We start from the raw sequence: 17,713 nt of genomic DNA, 5'->3' as shown, positions 1-17,713 counted from the left end.
TCTTTATGTGGGATTTTTTCCCCACTGAATAAATGCACTTGTATTTAAGGTTGGATTTTTCTCTTTTTTTCCATTAAGGTCCCATATTATTTAGAAAAAAAAAATATTAGAAGCTAAAAAAACACATCTTAACCAGGGGTGCCAATAATTTTGGAGAGCACTGTATATATACACTAGTATATATACAGTGGTACCTCGACATACGATCACTTCGACACGTGATCTTTTCGACATCCGACGTAAAATTTGATTCGCCATTTGTTTCTACATCCGACGACATGCTCGAAACATGACGACTTATGACAGAGCCACAGTTTCTTTGTTTTCCTGCAAGACAGACACACGGCTGATTTTCTTGTGAGAGAAATCAACATGGGTTCCAAGAATGTTAGTGCGGGTGGTGAAAAAAGGAAAAAGGTGAGGCTTACCATTGAAATGAAGATGAAAATGATAGAAAAATGTGAGCGTGGTGTGCGCGTCCGTGAACTGTCTCGACAATACAGCCATAGAATGGCTACGATCTCGACGGTCCTCCTCCGACCTCGGTTAGCTTAAGGTGACAATCATTATGATAGTAAAATCGCTAAAAAAATGGCCAGCTTCGTCAGGTTTTTAATCATTTATTTCAGAACTTGTGCAACACACTATGCCTACTGTCCGCTGCAGCTGAACATGAAAATAGAAAGTAAAAAGTTCTCTCTCTCTCTCTCTGTCACGTCAGCCACGCGGTGCTTTCAGGTACACCATGCAAAAAACATTCGCCACATTAGAACCTAATTTGTCACATTATTACAGGTATTATTATTATTACTACTACTATTATATTGTTATTCCTATTTTTATTCATAATTTATTTGTTTTGCTCTGTGTAATTGCTATTTGCAATAGTACCAGCAGTAATTATTAAGGATTTGGTGTAGGTTTTCGGGCTGTGGAACGAATTAATGGAATTATTATGTAATCTTATGGGAAAATCCTGCTCGACATATGACCATTTCGACTTACAAACAAGGTCTTGGAATGAATTAACTTCGTATGTAGAGGTACCACTGTATGTATATACTGTATATCACATTTTTGCATCGGAAGACAATACTTCTACTTTTTACTTGTTAGGTAAATTTTAAAGCAAGAACTTTTGTACTTTTACTTGAGTACAGTTTTTTTTAATATACTTTCTGCCCCCGTATCCGTACTTTTACTTAAATAAAAAAGATTGAGTACTCCATCCACTACTGGTAATACATGTGCCAGAATTGCCACTGTTAAGGTCTTTACACAATAGTGGCATCATAATATTTGGGCTACGTTCAGACCAGAGGTCTTAATGCATAAATTCAATATTTCAGGTGGAATTTTTTGTGTAGCTATTCAAATGGCAGTTTCCATGTTCTGAGCTTAAGTGAGCCTCATGCTCAGAAAAAAGATAAGAATTGGCGCCAGGTTTTTTAATGTGCCCTCTCGCCATCTTGCAAGAAAAAATGAAAAATGAAAATGAAAAAATAATGAATCAGTTCAAAAGTGCAACTCTTTAGCATTCAGAAACTCTAAAAGAAATGAATAAAAAACATTGTGGTGGTCAATAAATGTTACTTTTATAGAGCAAGTGCAGGGAAATATATATGGAATCACTCCATTCTGAGGAAAAAAATATGAAATCATGAGAAATAAAGAAGTAACAATCAAAACACATCTCTCGTATTTTGTAGCACCACCTCTGGCTTTTATGTCAAGAGTCAAGAATCTGCATCGGACAAGGTGTCAAGAGTCAAGAATCTGCATTGGACAACGTGATTATGCTAGAACTTTGGTTTGGTGCTGTTCCAGTGAGATTTACGAAGATGACTGCCTGAAGAAAACATAAAAATTCCCTCAGTCCTTGATGATATGGGGCTGCATGTCAGGCAAAGGCAGTGGGGAGATGGCTGTGGTTGAATAGTCAATAAATGCACAAGTTTATATTGAAATTTAGACAGATTTGTTATCCCTTCAATTGAAAATATGTTTGTCATTTTCCAAGATGACAATGCATCATGCCACAGAGCTAAAACTGTTAAAGCAATTCTTGGAGGAAGGCTCATCCAATCAATGGAATGGCCTGCAAATAGCCCAGATCTCAACCCTACTGAAAACCTGTGGTGGGAGTTGAAAAAACTTCGAGCAAGGCTCCGACCTGCAAGGAGGATCTGGCAACTGCAATCAAAGAGTTGGCACCAAATTGATGAAGAATACTCATCAAGTCCATGCCTCAAGAGACTGCAAGCTGTCACAAAAGCCAGAGGTGGTGCTACTAAATACTAGAGATGTGTTTTGATTGTTATTTCTTTTTTTGTTTCTCATGATTCCATATTTTTTATCCTCAGAATGGAGTGATTCCATATATATTTCACTTGCTCTATAAAAGTAACATTCATTTCTTTTTGTGTTTCTGAATGCAAAAGAGTTGCACTTTTGAACTAATTCATTATTTTTTTCAAGCTTTTTATCTGACTTTGTTCTACATGATAAAATGTCTGAGTGAGTGCTCGTCCGAGATTTGAGATTCCATAATTTTTGCTAGGGATTGTATTAGCTGTAACACTGCACTCCACTGCACACGTCTGTCAGTGCTGTCGTACATCTTTGCTTTAGATTTTCCTGCTACTTCAACTGTTGCTGAGCAGTACAAATTGAATTAATTGTTGCATTAATTCCAATTTAAGGTCACAGGACTGTTCAGAAAATCTAACCCATCCACTTTAAAACCATATACAAAAGTGGCCAAAATCTGATATGGAAATACTGGATCAGATTCCATTTGACTTGGCCTGTTCAAACATAGTGAAAGAATCTTATTTGAGTCAGTTAAATGCAAAAAAAATGATGAATTTATTTATTATAATTTTATTTGGGTCTTTAAAAACTGTGGTCTGAACACAACCCTAAAATTCCTCTCATTATTATATGGTGTGGTTCAACAGTACTGTACTGTGCAAAACAAAGTTTACAAAATAGTTATGATTTAGCAAATGCCAATCAAAATGGCTTGGACTTCCCTCGCCGTCAATGGCAGCCAATAAAGTATAGAATTGGATTTTAAAAAAGCATCCCTTTATCGTGTATTTGCACTTAATATAAGCACACTGAAAACAGAGGGACAGAAATTGCACACTCAACAACAGCAACACAGAATAGAGTCAGTTACGTTGAGTGAAGACTTCATTGATCATAAATATATAAATTGTAAAAATGGTTAAAAAAAAAAAAAAAAAAAAAAACATCTGTTACACAAAATGTCAGACAATAGCGTTTGAAGATCTTGAAATTATCTCCATGCGAAATATAATTTCAAAAAGTCTTGTAAAAAGAAAATACATGATTGAACTGGGGACATTTTGCTCCATCACATGGAAGGGAGCGTGACAGGAGTCCAGGCTGGAGAATGTCGCTGCAGAGAAGCTTCATACTGAGCTGAGTCGTGCCCCTCTGTACTGCTGCTGTCGTACATGGGGGAGCCAGAGGAGGGCGCTGGCACCGAGTGAACCAGGTTGGGATAGTGAGTGCTGGAGCCTCGCAGAAACTGGGAGTTCAGGTTGGTGTTGTTCATCCCGCCGGAGTGGTGGGAGACCGGGGTAACTGGGGTCAGCGGTGCATTGCTCATAGACCACAGACTGGTGTACTGACTTAAGAAAGAAGACACATTGCTTACTCCTCTCTAAATAGCCTATATGTTCAGATCAGCTAAAGTAACACAAACCAACCATAGCACTTTCACAAGAAATCAAATGGAAACCAGTATGAGTTCTGACTTAATAAGATGTTTATTTCTTCTTTTACTGCCACTGTAACGTATACGGAAGGTTCTTAGAAAAAAAAAATAACTGAAAATTGAATAAAGTCGAGTGGTGTAAATAATCAATTTCATGATGATACAATATTTTCCAATATTACAAAGCCTGCAATTGAATGAAAACTATTGAACAAAAATCTAAAAGATAATGACATTTGACTGTGCTTGACCAATCAATATCGCGATCCGAATTAGACATGTGCCGATTACCGGTTTCAAGGTATGAAAACGTCACGGTTCAAAACCGTATTTTTCGGACTATAAGTCGCACTTTTTTTTCATAGTTTGGCTGGGGGTGTGACTGATACTCAGGAGCGACTTATGTGTGAAATTATTAACACATTATGATATCATTTCACATGTTATTTTGGTGTTTTGGAGTGACACTGATGGTTTGGTAAACATGTTAGCATGTTCTTTATGCTATAGTTATCTGAATAACTCTTAATAGCTATGGCCGCGTTCTGCCTTTGGCAATATGTGTTCAATTGAATTATTGACTTTTTTATATTGAAATGCATGCTTTTAGTTTGTGGCGCTTTCACGCCCAAGTGGGGGCGCACTCGCAGTTGTTTACACAAAGAAGAGCGCTCACACACCAGAAGAAGACGGACAGCTATGCCGCGTCTCTAAGCGAGTGGGCGAGAGAGTGAGAGAGAAACACAGCTGCGAACCTACGTTCATTGTTTATGCTTGTAAAATATCTCTAAAGAGGCAACGCCTGTGTGTATCATCTTTTCTGTTGTTGTTGTTTTCCACCCGCGATCGGATGCTTGGAGCCAGTTGTATGGTTGTTTGAATGATGTGCTAAAGCTAGCGAACGCATGCTAACCGTTTGTGCCATTACTGTAATAGCAGCTAATTATCATTTATTTACGTGGATGTGAACCTGTTTGGTATCGAGGATGAAATTGATTCAGCAAATTAGACGGACGTCCAGCATCGTCATTTGGGAGTTAAGCTCGCTGTATAGCCTGGACCGAGCCATAGCGTCCTGGTGAGGACAGTATATTCGCATTTCGTTGCTCATGCATCCTGTAACATTATCATATGTACACTTATCCAGCATGTTGTTCTCTATTGTATTTTTAAATTAAATTGCCTTTCAAGATGACATACTGTATCTGTTCTATGTGTTGGATTTTATCAAGTAAATTTGCCCCAAAAATGCGACTTATACTCCGGTGTGATTTATATATGTTTTTTTCCTCTTCGCTGGGCATTTTATGGCTGGTGCGACTTACACTCAGGTGTGACTTATAGTCCGAAAAATACGGTTGCTATTTTTTACGTCCCAAAAATGCAGGGAGAAATCCCTCGCTTGCAGCTGCAATGTTCAACCCTCCTCCATCAGTTGTTGCGCAGTGTCAGTGAGTCAGCTGTGATACACGATGGCTGGAGGAGGTGAAACTCCTGAACTTTTTCCCCCATCTAAGAAAAACGAAATCGCTGGTATGGGAATATGTCGAATACAGAAAAGTTACAGACGGCCGCAGCTTTTCGGCCAACCGACATGTAAAACGTGTTTGCTGAGAGTGGCTGCCGAGGAGGCATAACTCCAATATGGTTTCGCATTTATAAAAAAACACAAAAGGTTATGAAACACTGTCATGAACGTTTCCCACCAGCTACGAGAGTTAACTCCAGCGTGTTTAGTGTGTCTAGCGGTGGTAAAACATGTTTTTGTCTCTCTCTGGTTCTCTGTGTTGAGAAAGAGAGTGTGTGTATAATGTAAATATGATACGAGTCATACACATGTGCTTGTTATGGAAAATAATTTAATTATTTTTGTTCTGATGGTAATAACGTTGAGCTATGGCTGTGGATTTAGGTTCACCTAGGGACCACATTTTTATGAATTTTATTTAGATTTTTTTTTTTTTAACATAACATTATACTTATGTTCCTATTTGCTAATATGTTTTGAAAAAGAAAAATCCTGTTGAATGGAAAAACGTTTTTTTTTTTTTTTTTTTTTAAACCCAGATATCTCAAAGTAACACATTTTAGAGCTGTAATTGCAATTCTGTGAAACGGTGATATTTTGGCTTGAGGTTATCATACCGTCAGAAATTTACACATGCCTAATCCAGATCGATGCATTGTTGCACCCTTAGTAAAGACTAGACAAAAAAATTGGCAGATATTCCACTTTGAGTATAATTTATCTGTATAACAATTGTTAAACAAAATGCTGGGTAGAAATTCAACACTTAAATTTGGAATGTAGTTTCAGGTTTTTAACCAATAAATAAACCTTTTTTAAATTAAAAGTTTTGCACTCGCTGTATTGTTCCCCCATTCCTTTCAATTCATATTAAGTTGTGTGACTTCTATCGTGAATTTTGCATTTTGTTATAGCTTCAGAAGTGTAATATTCAGTAGCTAAAAAATATACAGTGGTATGAAAAAGTATCTTGAGCCTTTTGTAATTTTTCACATTTATGCATAAATTCATCATCAAATGTGATCTGATCTTTGTCAGAATCACACAGATGTCTGCTTAAATTAAAACCACACAAACATTTACAGGTTTTCATATTTTAATGAGGATAGCATGCAAACAATGCCAGAAGGGAGAAAAATAAGTAAGTTAACCCTCTGCCTAAGGAGACTTAAAGAGCAATTGAAACCAATTTCACCAAACAATTTAAATCAGGTGTGTGCCCAATTAGTGATGAGTGGTTTAAAGCTGCCCTGCTCACTGCAAAACACACACCTGGTAAGAATTGTATTGATGAGAAGAATTGTCTGATGTGCATCATGGCTCAGTAAGAAGAACTGTCTCAAGACCTGTGGTCAAGGATTGTTGATTTGTATAAAGCTGGGAGAGGATACAAAACAATCTCTAAAAGTCTGGATGTTCATCAATCGGCAGTCAGGGAAGTTGTCTACAAATGGAGAGCATTTGGCACTGTTTCTTCTCTCCCAAGGAGTGGCCATCCACCAAAGATGACGCCAAGAGTTGCGCAGAATACTCGGAGAGGTAAAAAAAGAGTGGCCTAGAGTGGCAAGACTTACAAAAATCACTGGCACAGTCCAATATCTCTGTGCACACATCAACTATATGTAATACCATGGCCAACAATGGTGTTCATGGGAGGACTCCACGGAGGAAGCCACTGCTGTCTGAAAAAAACATTGTTGCTCGTTTAATGTTCGCAAAAAGGCACTTCGACACTCCCAAGAAGTTTTGGCAAAATATTTTGTGGACTGATGAAATCAAAGTTGAATTGTTTGGGAGTAACACATAACATCATCTGTGGAGGAAAAATGGAACAGCTCACCAACATCAACACCTCATCACGATCGTGAAAGGAGTGAGCATCATAATATGGGGCTGTTTTGCTGCCTCAGGGCCTGGACAACTTGCAATCATTAAGGGATGAATGAATTCAAAAGTTTTTCAGGATGTTTTGCAGGAAAACCTGAGGTCGTCTGTCAGACATTTGAAGCTAAAAAGAGGATTGATACTGCAACAGGATAATGATCCAAAACACTCAAGTAAATCAACTTCAGAATGGTTTCAGAAGAACAAAATACACGTTCTGGAGTGGTCAAGTCAAAGTCAAGACTTGAACCCCATTGAGATGCAGTGGAATGGCCTAAAGACAGCAATTCATGCCAGAGATCCCCTGAATCTGACTGAACTACAGCAATTTTGTATAGAAGAATGGGCCAAGATTAGTCCTGATCGATGTGCCAGAATGATATGCAGCTACAGGGAACGCCTGGTTGAAGTCAAAGGGGTGGGCCACAAGATATTAACCCTTGAGAGTCGAAGGACGCGCCGGCACGTCCTCAGCGCACGTCGTCTTTGAAGCGCCCTCACGTTTTAATTACGTCACCCACATGCCGTTGGTTGGTCTCGTTTTAAAGTGCGGAAGTTGCGGTTTACTCTCGTTATTATTTGAAGTCAATCGACCAACTAGAACGTGAGATATTGTCAGTTTTATTGTCCTCTCAAAAAAACATTAAAACGCTGCATGGATCATTTGTTTATGTCTATATTTCCATCATTTCTAGTCCTTTTTCAAAACGGAAGCTCCATGAAAAAAACACAAATCAAACGAACCCTTTCGAAGTCACAGTGGAAGCACAAAATGCGTTTTTTTTTTAAAATAAATATAACTGCGGTGCAAGGTTCAACCGAACGAGAGGGAGGAGGAGTGTTCTGAAGCAGCGAGGTGGCGAGCGACGGCCAGTTGGATACTGCTGGATCGAGCAGCGACTTTGTGTGACTTTGACAATGAACGGAAAACTAAATTTAGCGCAAGCAATTGTGCTTCTGATCAACTTGAGGAAGAGGATGGTCCGAATTCGTCATCATCGTCTTCTTCGGAAGAGTCCTCGAGTGAAGATAGTGACGGATTTGAACACGTGGGTGACGCCATCGACAAGCAGAGGTAAACCAACTCACTCTTTTTTTTCATGCTGAAAACGTTTCTTTTGAAAGTTTCTTTTGATATTGCAAGACAAAGTTAATTTTGATGCAATATAAGTGTGTGTTTGTGTATATAATAATAAAATGTGCATATCAGATCAAAGTCGTACGTGCACTGTGGGTATCCCAGGCAGGAATTTATAATTTGTGGTGTTCTTCTTTCTATATGAAGATTAGGGATGTAGCACATATTCAGCTATGGTATTCTTTCTATTGTCATACATATAGATTTCCATTATTATTTATTGCTGTATATATTTTTATTTTATACTTTATTATTTTCATAAATACTGACTTATTTTCATGTACATTTATAGTGACAATGAAAGCAAAGTGAAATGAAAATGGAAGGGTGGAAAGAGGACCGACACCCCATGGAAGTGTGAGCTGTGTGATGTAGCCGTGTCTAATTCCAGGACGAAACTGCTTTTCGGAGTGGCATGACTGAAAAAAATTTAACTTGTTTATTGTAAATATTTTTGAAAATGCTTTTTTCCCCCCATTGTTATATATATATTTTTTTTTTCCCACATCAATCTTCTCAATTTGTGTATATAAATGTGTGTTCAAGAAGCTTGATTGTGTGTACATAGTTTTCATCAGGCGATTGGCCGCAATACCTAAACTCATAAAGAGATGGCCTCTAAACACTTTTTGTGTTAGATGGTATATATTTTTTCACTGTTCTTCACTGTTAGGTCTGCTGTATATAACCTGTTTTGACTGGAGCATGTATAAAGGCAAAAAACGCCTATGGCTATACCTGTTGTTTATGTTGAATTGTCAAATATAAGACTATTTATTCTAAATTTTTTTGGTTGAATGTTCATCCTAACATGTTGAATAAATATTACAAAGTTTCAAAACGGTTCGTTACGCATGTTTGGTTGTCAATTGGACATCAATATTAAAAATTTTGACAAAACGATTTTGGAATTTTTGGTCTTTTTGGGCCCAAAATGATGATTTATAATTGATCAGTGAAGGAAACAACAATTTGGACATGAAGTTCAAGGTGTCACAAAAAAAGGGACCAAACCAGGCCATCGTAAACAATTCTTTCTTTGAAATATAAAGGCAACTTCAAAGGCATGCAAAATCAGACAAAATAGGCCCAGACCTTAAAGGGTTAAACGTGATGGTTCACTTACGTATTTTTGCGCCTTCCATCATTGTTTGCATATTATCCTCATTAAATGTTTGGGTGGTTTTAGTTAAAGCAGACACTTTTCCCATCCGTGTGATTTTGACAAAGATCAGATCACATTTGATAGTGATTTTATGCAGAAATGTAAGAAAATCCAAAAGGTTCAGATACTTTTTCATACCACTGTATCTTAGTATGTACACCACTGCAAACATGATCAAAATGAGTCACTTTTATTTTTTAACTGGATTGGGTTGAAATATCACATCTCTATCTCTTATTACAGTATGTTGGGGAATAAAACTGACCTGGAGTTGGTAACGGAAGTTGGATTGTGTGTCATGGACATCATGCCGGAGTTTGTTGGCATCTGCAGACCGCACCAGTTGTCTTGACTTGACAGCATTGGTAGACACGCCGAGGAGTTATCTGTGTAACTTGCTGCAACACAAACAGAAACAGTCAAGTTTTACGCTGGTTTAAATTCAGATGTGATTGCCACAAAGCAGGCGGTCACTTTAACTAGCTTCTTTGCAACGACCTTTACCCCTTCAAATGAAGGTGTAAACATTCCTCATCTGATGGCCGAGCAATTTACAACTTTGGGGCACTGGTCAAACAAAAGCAAGCGGAATGTAGACCATGTCTCAACTAGTAACATTTGTTTAACAATAATTTTTAAGACTTTGAGAGGATGTGTTTTGTATGAAGGAGAGGCTACTCACTGGGCGAGTTAGTCCGATGACTGTAAGAAGATGTGCTGTAGGGTATCGAACGGTGGGTCCTTAATGTTGAGTAGCGCTCACAGCCGTGGGATGGCGAGAGGGAAATTGGGCTTCCAATTTGACTGTGAGAACTTGCAGTTGCAGGAGGGCAGAGAGAGGCCGACCCGGGGAGAAACCAACCACCTACTGTCTCCAAAGAACCCAGACAAAGGTTGTAAGGGTAAAGCATCCCCTGTACGTGTTCAACCATTTCCAAGTATAAAGACACTTACATGGAGAATACGTTGACTGCTGGTGATCAGTTGTTTCATCTTTGATGTCTTTGTCATCACATCTGCAGTAATAACAACAACTTTAGATAATAATATCTGTGGACAAAAGGCGAGGAAGTGTCGACTCTCGATTAAATTTAACACATTGGCTGTCATTGAAAGTAACAAATGTCCAATCCATTTCAACTAGGAGAGGGCGGCAATGAAACATCGATGCCACTCCTTCCAGTCAAAAGAGATTGGACATCTATTGCCGTCAACGGCAGCTAATAGGTTTTAATCAAAGTCAAGCATTCAGCCAGACTGTATATATAGACTATACTGTGTCACTACAAGGCAGAAAAACACTATTAAGTAGAGTTGTCAGATATTATCGAGTAGCCGATAATTTAGGCCGATAAAACCATTTTAAAATGATATCGGATAACATCAGTATCGGTTTTTCATTATCGGTTTTGGGCCATGATACATATTGCCTTCAAAGTGAATATAGAAGCCTTCTGCCTTTGTACAAGGGCTGGTCACAGCTTAGCAACACAGTTATGCTTATTGATATAGTGGTGCAATATAGGCACTTATTTTTCACAGAATGTTTATTTGGAAAACCTTGAAGTTCTTACATTTATCATTATTTAAGCATCCAGTGGGGCATCACAATACAATTAGTCATAATTTGTTTCGTCCAAGACCGCATATATGGGTATGGGTTTGATGTCGGTATCAGATTTTTGGAGTTGGACAATATTGTTATATTGGTTAAAAACAGAGGTGGGCAGAGTAGTCAAAAATTTTACTCCCGTAAGAGTAGCGTTACGTCAAAGAATATTACTAAAGTAAAAGTAGTTGTCCAAAAAATTTAATCAAGTACAAGTAAAAAAGTATTTGGTGAAAAGAATACTCAACTAATGAGTAACATTGTGAGTGACTGGTTATATTTTTGTTGGATTTTTTTTTTTTTTTTTAAACAATGGTATTTATTTTCTGAGCACAAAGTTAACTATATGGACAATTGTTATAATGATATTGTACAATAAACCATTACATGACCACATTAAGCCAAAGAAATACAAAAAAACCCCAACAACATTGAATTACAACGAGAGAAAAAAATTTATTTATTATTCGTTCAAAAAGCATGACTGCCCTCTGGTGGAGAAAATAGTTCCGAGTTTGAATAGTGAAGCGTTCCTTCATAATTACTATTTTGAAATTAAAAGGATCATATCTCCGGTTTTCCGAGGTCAATCGGTGCCAAATAAAACTGGGAGAGAGGTTAAAATCCGCACTTTCGGGTCATGTTGAGGGCAGCACTCAATATAAAATATTTCACTTTTTTTATGGTGTTTTAAAGACACCACATGATTGAACAGGCTGGCGTGACGATAGAACGGCAAGCTTGCGTCTGATTGGTATAATGAAGACGTGTGATTATTGTTGGGACGTCTCATTGGTGAAATAGGTAGAGCTAACCCAGTAATACACCAGGCATGTCTGTACTCTTAGCATAGCTGGCAATAAAAGTAAATCTAATATGTTGAATAAAGAGGGAAAATGTAATGACTCTTGTGTAACCCATAGCAGTGGAGTAAGAGTAGTGTTTTTTCTTCACAAATCTACTCAAGTAAAAGTATAAAGTTTAGCTTAGTAGAACTATTAGAAGTACATTTTTCTCTAAAAGTTACTCAAGTAAATGTGATATACTACATGCAACGCATTACTAGCCACTTCTGGTTAAAAAAATAATTATCGGACAACTTTAATATTAATTATAAAATACAAACACAATAGTAAAAAAAAAAAAAAAAAATCAATGATCATTCCAATATAGACAAAAATACTTAATTATACAGTACAACATAAATAGTATCAAATACATCACTAAGTGCAATTTATTTTTGATATTAGTTTGATAAAACCTACTCAATTAAATCCAAACACACACACACACAATTATGAAAGGCACAAATTTTGGTTTTGTAAGTATTTGGATGGGAAACTGTCTTCCTTGAAAAGATTCATACCCACAAATTACCTTTCCTTTGCATCCAAGAAGGCCTTGGCAAAAGGGTTGTGCTTTATTTTCAAAGCAGTTATCTAAAATATAACAATGAAAACAACATTTATTGTACTTAAATAAAGCACACTGTATTTAAGAAACAGAAAAGAAATACTACTGCGTAAATACGCACAACCACCATGCGGAAGTACTTGTGATCAAGGGTGTAGGTTTGCATAGGGACAGTATGGACATAACACTACCAACTTTTCAGGATGCTCAAATTATCCCCACCAACTTTTAAGTAACCTTATTTGCATTATGATTTCAGTTATATAGGTCATTTAGATTGTCTTCCTATATGTTGTCAGAATAGAATTGATCCTATCATTACTAAGTGAATTACAGTAATTTTATCATGTTTAGACTTACACTGACCACTTTTCACTCGCTGAATGTGCCAGTCCATTTTTCCCCCTCAAACGCACGTTCGATTGGCTGGTGACTTGACCCCCCCACCCCCCACCGCCACCACCACCACACACACCCACACCCATTCACAGCCCGACAGAAATACAACTTGCCTCCTACCCCGCTCCCTTTAAAAAACGAAGGATATTAGAAGTTTTTTTCCGCCAGCATCAGCCGCTGCAAGTAATGTAAAAAGACGTCAATGTTGTGGAGGTGGGGAACACGCCACTAATTTTGCTACTGCTACAGTGCTTCAAGTCGAGTTTACTCACTGAGATTTCTTGAAATGGGACTAACAGCTAGCTGAAAATAAGCTTAACAGACTTATTTTAGGCAAAAAGTTTGTATATTTAATCTTAAAAAAGTGTTTTTCAGAAATGTTCTTCAATCAAAAATATTGTTCAAAACATTATTTGAAAGAATTTTTTTCATGATGTATAGGTGAAAATGAACAACTTTTAGATGTATGGGCAAAATACAAACAAATAGAAATATTTACTTAAAGTAAGTGGAAGAATCTGACACATTAATCTGTTAACTAGCCTTTAACACTTAAAAAAAGATGGAGAAAATTATTTGACTGGATTTAACAAAAATGATCAGATTAAGACGTTATAAATTTGCAGTGTGAAAGTTAGTATAGGTCAATAAAGATTTATTTTGCATTAATCATTTATCCTATTAATTAATTAGGTTCATATTGGTGAGAAATGTAGCCTTGATCCCCCCATTCACTAAATATGTTTTTTCTTATTAATGTCCCGTCCCCAGCAAAAAGTGTACATGCAGGTTATGCTGTTATATCGTCCATACCAATATTAAGACCAAACCTACGCCCTTGCTTGTGGTTATTTATGTATCAATAAATAATTAAATTATTAATAAACATTGTCATATCTCTAGGGCCAACCTCTTCATTTTGGTAGGCTGTCACAGCAATGAATTGTGTTTCTGGGAAAGAATGGCTGGTGACCATCCTGCGTGGGCCTCCAACGCGCACAATGTGAATGCGTGGCTCGTACTTGTGTAAGGAGTTTAACATGATCTATTGAAACGAGGCAAAATAATTGAAATGCAACGGAAAAGTAAAAAGTACAAAATAAGAAGTTCTGAAATTACCTGACCTCCCCCGTTAAGTTTATTGGTGAGTTTGACTTTGCAAAAAGAAACAGGGGCTTTCATCCAGTGCGCGCCGAAGTTTGGTGAATCCGGGTGGATGTAGACACAGCTGGGGGTTTGTGGTTCAGGCTTCCCCCCTGGGACCCACTCCCCACTCACGTACTTCCACCTGTGGTTGTCCGCAGATACAAAGTCGAGCAAGAAAGAATACATGGCGTTCGGGTCCAATCCGGATACGTTGACTTTCATCACGGGAAACATACGCCTGGAAGGGGAAAACGAGGAGGATTGAATTCAACTCTTCAAAAGTTGACACTAAAGACTTTTATGGAGCAAGTCACTATTTTTGGTCATTTAAAAGTAATTGTTATATATAAATATATATATATATATATCTTTCTTTACGGCTCTTAAGCCGTTTACCCTTCTTAGGGCAAGTGACTTTTTTGGTCACTGGAAAAATGTATGTATTAGCAATTATTATTGTATGTTTTTTTTTTTAACTATCAATCATTATTGCATTTTAAAGAATGTAAATGCATTTGAAAGGTGGAAAAGCGCTATATAAGTATAACACCATAACACCATTTAAGCATCAATATGTTAATGAAAAATAAATTAATGAAATTAAAATGAATAAAAACATAAATACAGACTGGTTGCGGCACTATAGTAACACTCTAACGTTGCCCCCCCACACACACACATTATTTAATTTATTGCAACCCATCGGTGGTAATAGACGTCCAATTCATTTAAACCAGGAAGACTCGCAGTGAATACTCATATTTAAATGCCATTAATAAATGCCACTAATGGCGGTAGATTTTTATTTTTTGACTGAAGTAGTCAAAATGGATTGGACGTCTAGCGCCGTCAATGGCAGCCGTCCTCAATAGGATTTTTTAATTATTATTTTTGAAAGGGTTAAATTTTGAAATTTCGAATGTGCGAAGTAATAGGTCTTATTTGTTTTATTTATTCATTTTTTTTAATTGCAATTCTGCATGAAATGGTTAAATGTTAAAATAACGAATGTGCAATGTAATAGGCTCACCTGCCGTTTTTTGTCACTATCATCTCGTTCGTCAGATCCTTAAATTTGCCCCAAAGTTCGCTGTCATCCAAAGAGAGTTTCAATTCCCTCTCCGTGGGGTCGCCTTTCTCGCTGCCGGCCTGCAGCTCACTTTGCACGGCGCTGAGGAGGTGATCCACTCGGTATTGACCGGCCTTCCCCGGACACTCGCCGACACCCGCTACAGACATCCTTTCCGACGCGAAGTGTAATCAGGCCCACTACTGCGACAAAACTTGTGAATGAATTTAAAAGTGCCTATCTTTAATTACTAACGCATTCCGTGCGCTCTCTCGGGAATGAAAGGTCAAATATATAGAGAGAGTAGAAGGTACACGTCAGGATGGCTGCTTGGAACCAAGCTGGTTGGTTCGACTTTACTTTGATCTTTGGCGTCTTGTTTTCGATTGGCTGAGGGGAATCCATTGAATCCACAGGAACCCACGGTCCTTGAATGAAGCAGCGAAGCTCACTTGATTACAAGAACCAGTAAATATTGACACTTAGATCAAAGCCTCACCTGCACAAGAAAAACTGATCGATTGTCTACCCACACTTACATTTGATTCCATTGATGTCCCTCTGAATATCTAAGTAACCATTACTCATTATCAAAATACATTAAAAAGGCTAGTCTTAACATACAGTTTTAATAAATGTAATTCAAATGCTTTTGTGTTTTACTAATCTAATATGAAACGGGTAAAATGAAAAAAGTATCTGAAACTTCTGGAAATTTCTCAAATTTATGCACAAAATCACCGTCAAATGTGATCTGATCTTTGTCAAAATCACACAGATGAAAAAACAGTATCTGCTTTAACTAAAACCACCCAGACATTTACAGGCGTTCATATTTTAATGAGGATAGTATGAAAACAATGATAGAAGGGGGAAAAATAAGTAAATGAACCGTCACATTTAATATTTTGTGGCCCGCCCTTTGGCTGCAATAACTTCAACCAGACGCTTCCTGTTGCTGCAGATCATTCTGGCACATCGATCAGGACTAATCTTGGCCCATTCTTTTCTACAAAACTGCTGTAGTTCAGTCAGATTCCGAAGATGTCTGGAATGAGTCGCCGTCTTTAGGTCATGCTACAGCATCTCAATGGGTTTCAAGTCTGGACTTTGACTTGGCCACTCCAGAACGTGCATTTTGTTCTTCTGAAACCATTCTGAAGTTGATTTACTTCTGTTTTGGATCATTGTCTTGTTGCAGCATCCATCCTTTTTTTAGCTTCAACTGTCTGACAGACGGCTTCAGGTTTTCCTGCAAAACATCCTGATAAACTTTTGAATTCATTCTTCCATTAATGATTGCAACTTGTCCAGGTCCTGAGGCAGCAAAACAGCCCCAAAACATGATGCTCCCTCCACCATGCTTCACGGTGGGGATGAGGTGTTGATGTTGTTGAGCTGTTCCATTTTCCCTCCACACATGACGTTGTGTTACTCCCAAACAATTCAACTTTGGTTTCATCAGTCCACAAAATACTTTGCCAAAACATCTGTGGAGTTTCCAAGTGCCTTTTTGCGGACATCAAACGAAAAACTGTTTTTTTTTGGACAGCAGTGGCTTCCTCTGTGGAGTCCTCACATGAACACCACACTTGGCCATTGTTTTACTTATCGTTGATGTGTGCAGAGAGATAATGGACTGTGCCAGGGATTTCTGTAAGTCTTTAGCAGACACTCTAGGGTTCTTTTTTACCTCTCTGAGTATACTTCACTGAACTCTTGGCGTCATCATTGGTGGACGGCCACTCATTGGAAGAGAAGCAACATTGCCAAACTCTCTCCATTGATAGACAACATCTCTGACTGTCGATTGATAAACATCCAGACTTTTAGAGATGGTTTTGTATTTTTTCCCAGCTTTATACAAATCAACAATCCTTGATCGCAGGTCTTAAGACAGCTCTTTTGACCGAGCCATGATGCTTCTCATCAAGACAATTCTTACCCGGTGTGTGTTTTATAGTGGGCAGGGCAGCTTTAAAACACTCATCAGTGATTGGGCACACACCTGACTTAAAATGTTTGGTAAAAAATGGTTTCAATTGCTCTTTAAGTCTTCTTAGGCAGAGGGTTCACTTACTTATTTTCCCCCTTCTGCCATTGTTTGCATGCTATCCTCAACCTATAAATGTTTGGGTGGTTTTAGTTAAAGCAGACACTGTATTTTCATCTGTGTGATTTTGACAAGATAAGATCACATTTGATGGTGATTATGTGCAGAAATGTGAGAAATTCCAAAAGGTACAGATACTTTTTCATACAACTTTCAAAAGTTGGCACCATTTATAGTGCAAGTGACTATTTTTGGTCATTTAAAAAACTTAAATATTAGCTATCATTATAATTATACATAGACTTCACCATCAGTTGACAAGACAGCTCCCACAAACGTAGCGCCACGCCTTCCCATTGGGGTCCGAACCAGGCAGAGCGTTTGGCTTTCACTGTGATGAACTCAAACACACGCTGCGTTCAAACGCCGGATTTAGGTGGAAAAAGGACGAAAGTTTTACTGCATACAACCAGGCAGGAGTGTCTCAAGAGTGATTTAGTCGAGGATTCAAGGTAATTGTTATATAAAATTGCCCGATGCATGCACTTTGAAATGTCGTGA

At 37.8% G+C, this 17,713-nt stretch overlaps 1 protein-coding gene across 3 annotated transcripts; it reads right to left on the bottom strand.

The window, feature by feature from the left end:
* Window positions 1-3,280: 3,280 nt before the first annotated feature.
* Window positions 3,281-15,731, bottom strand: tbxtb (T-box transcription factor Tb). 3 transcript variants are annotated; one of them, XM_057848627.1, is made up of 8 exons: window positions 15,061-15,731; window positions 14,004-14,268; window positions 13,795-13,929; window positions 12,450-12,511; window positions 10,418-10,479; window positions 10,146-10,331; window positions 9,729-9,861; window positions 3,281-3,662 (listed from the first exon to the last, which is right to left on the bottom strand). In XM_057848627.1, the coding sequence occupies exons 1-8, from the start codon at window positions 15,267-15,269 to the stop codon at window positions 3,383-3,385; spliced, it is 1,332 nt and encodes a 443-aa protein (XP_057704610.1). In that variant the 5' UTR covers window positions 15,270-15,731; the 3' UTR covers window positions 3,281-3,382. The 3 variants fall into 3 exon arrangements, with proteins under 3 accessions (XP_057704610.1, XP_057704612.1, XP_057704611.1); XM_057848629.1 differs by having other exon boundaries at window positions 3,497-3,658; XM_057848628.1 differs by lacking the exon at window positions 3,281-3,662 and adding an exon at window positions 5,132-5,260.
* Window positions 15,732-17,713: the final 1,982 nt, after the last annotated feature.

This window comes from Corythoichthys intestinalis, chromosome 10 (genome assembly GCF_030265065.1).
Source record: "Corythoichthys intestinalis isolate RoL2023-P3 chromosome 10, ASM3026506v1, whole genome shotgun sequence".
NCBI lineage: Eukaryota > Metazoa > Chordata > Actinopteri > Syngnathiformes > Syngnathidae > Corythoichthys > Corythoichthys intestinalis.
Note: the sequence above shows the minus strand (reverse complement) of the source record. Positions and strands in the feature narration are given on the sequence as shown.

Excerpts from the sequence above, each read along its gene's own strand:
- tbxtb (XM_057848627.1), bottom strand. The coding sequence starts at position 15,269 with ATGTCTGTAGCGGGTGTCGGCGAGTGTCCGGGGAAGGCCGGTCAATAC. Across the intron at positions 9,862-10,145 it reads TCATCGGACTAACTCGCCCA|CAAGTTACACAGATAACTCC; the intron begins GTGAGTAGCCTC and ends TTTGTGTTGCAG. Across the intron at positions 3,663-9,728 it reads ACTTCCGTTACCAACTCCAG|TCAGTACACCAGTCTGTGGT; the intron begins GTCAGTTTTATT and ends TTCTTTCTTAAG.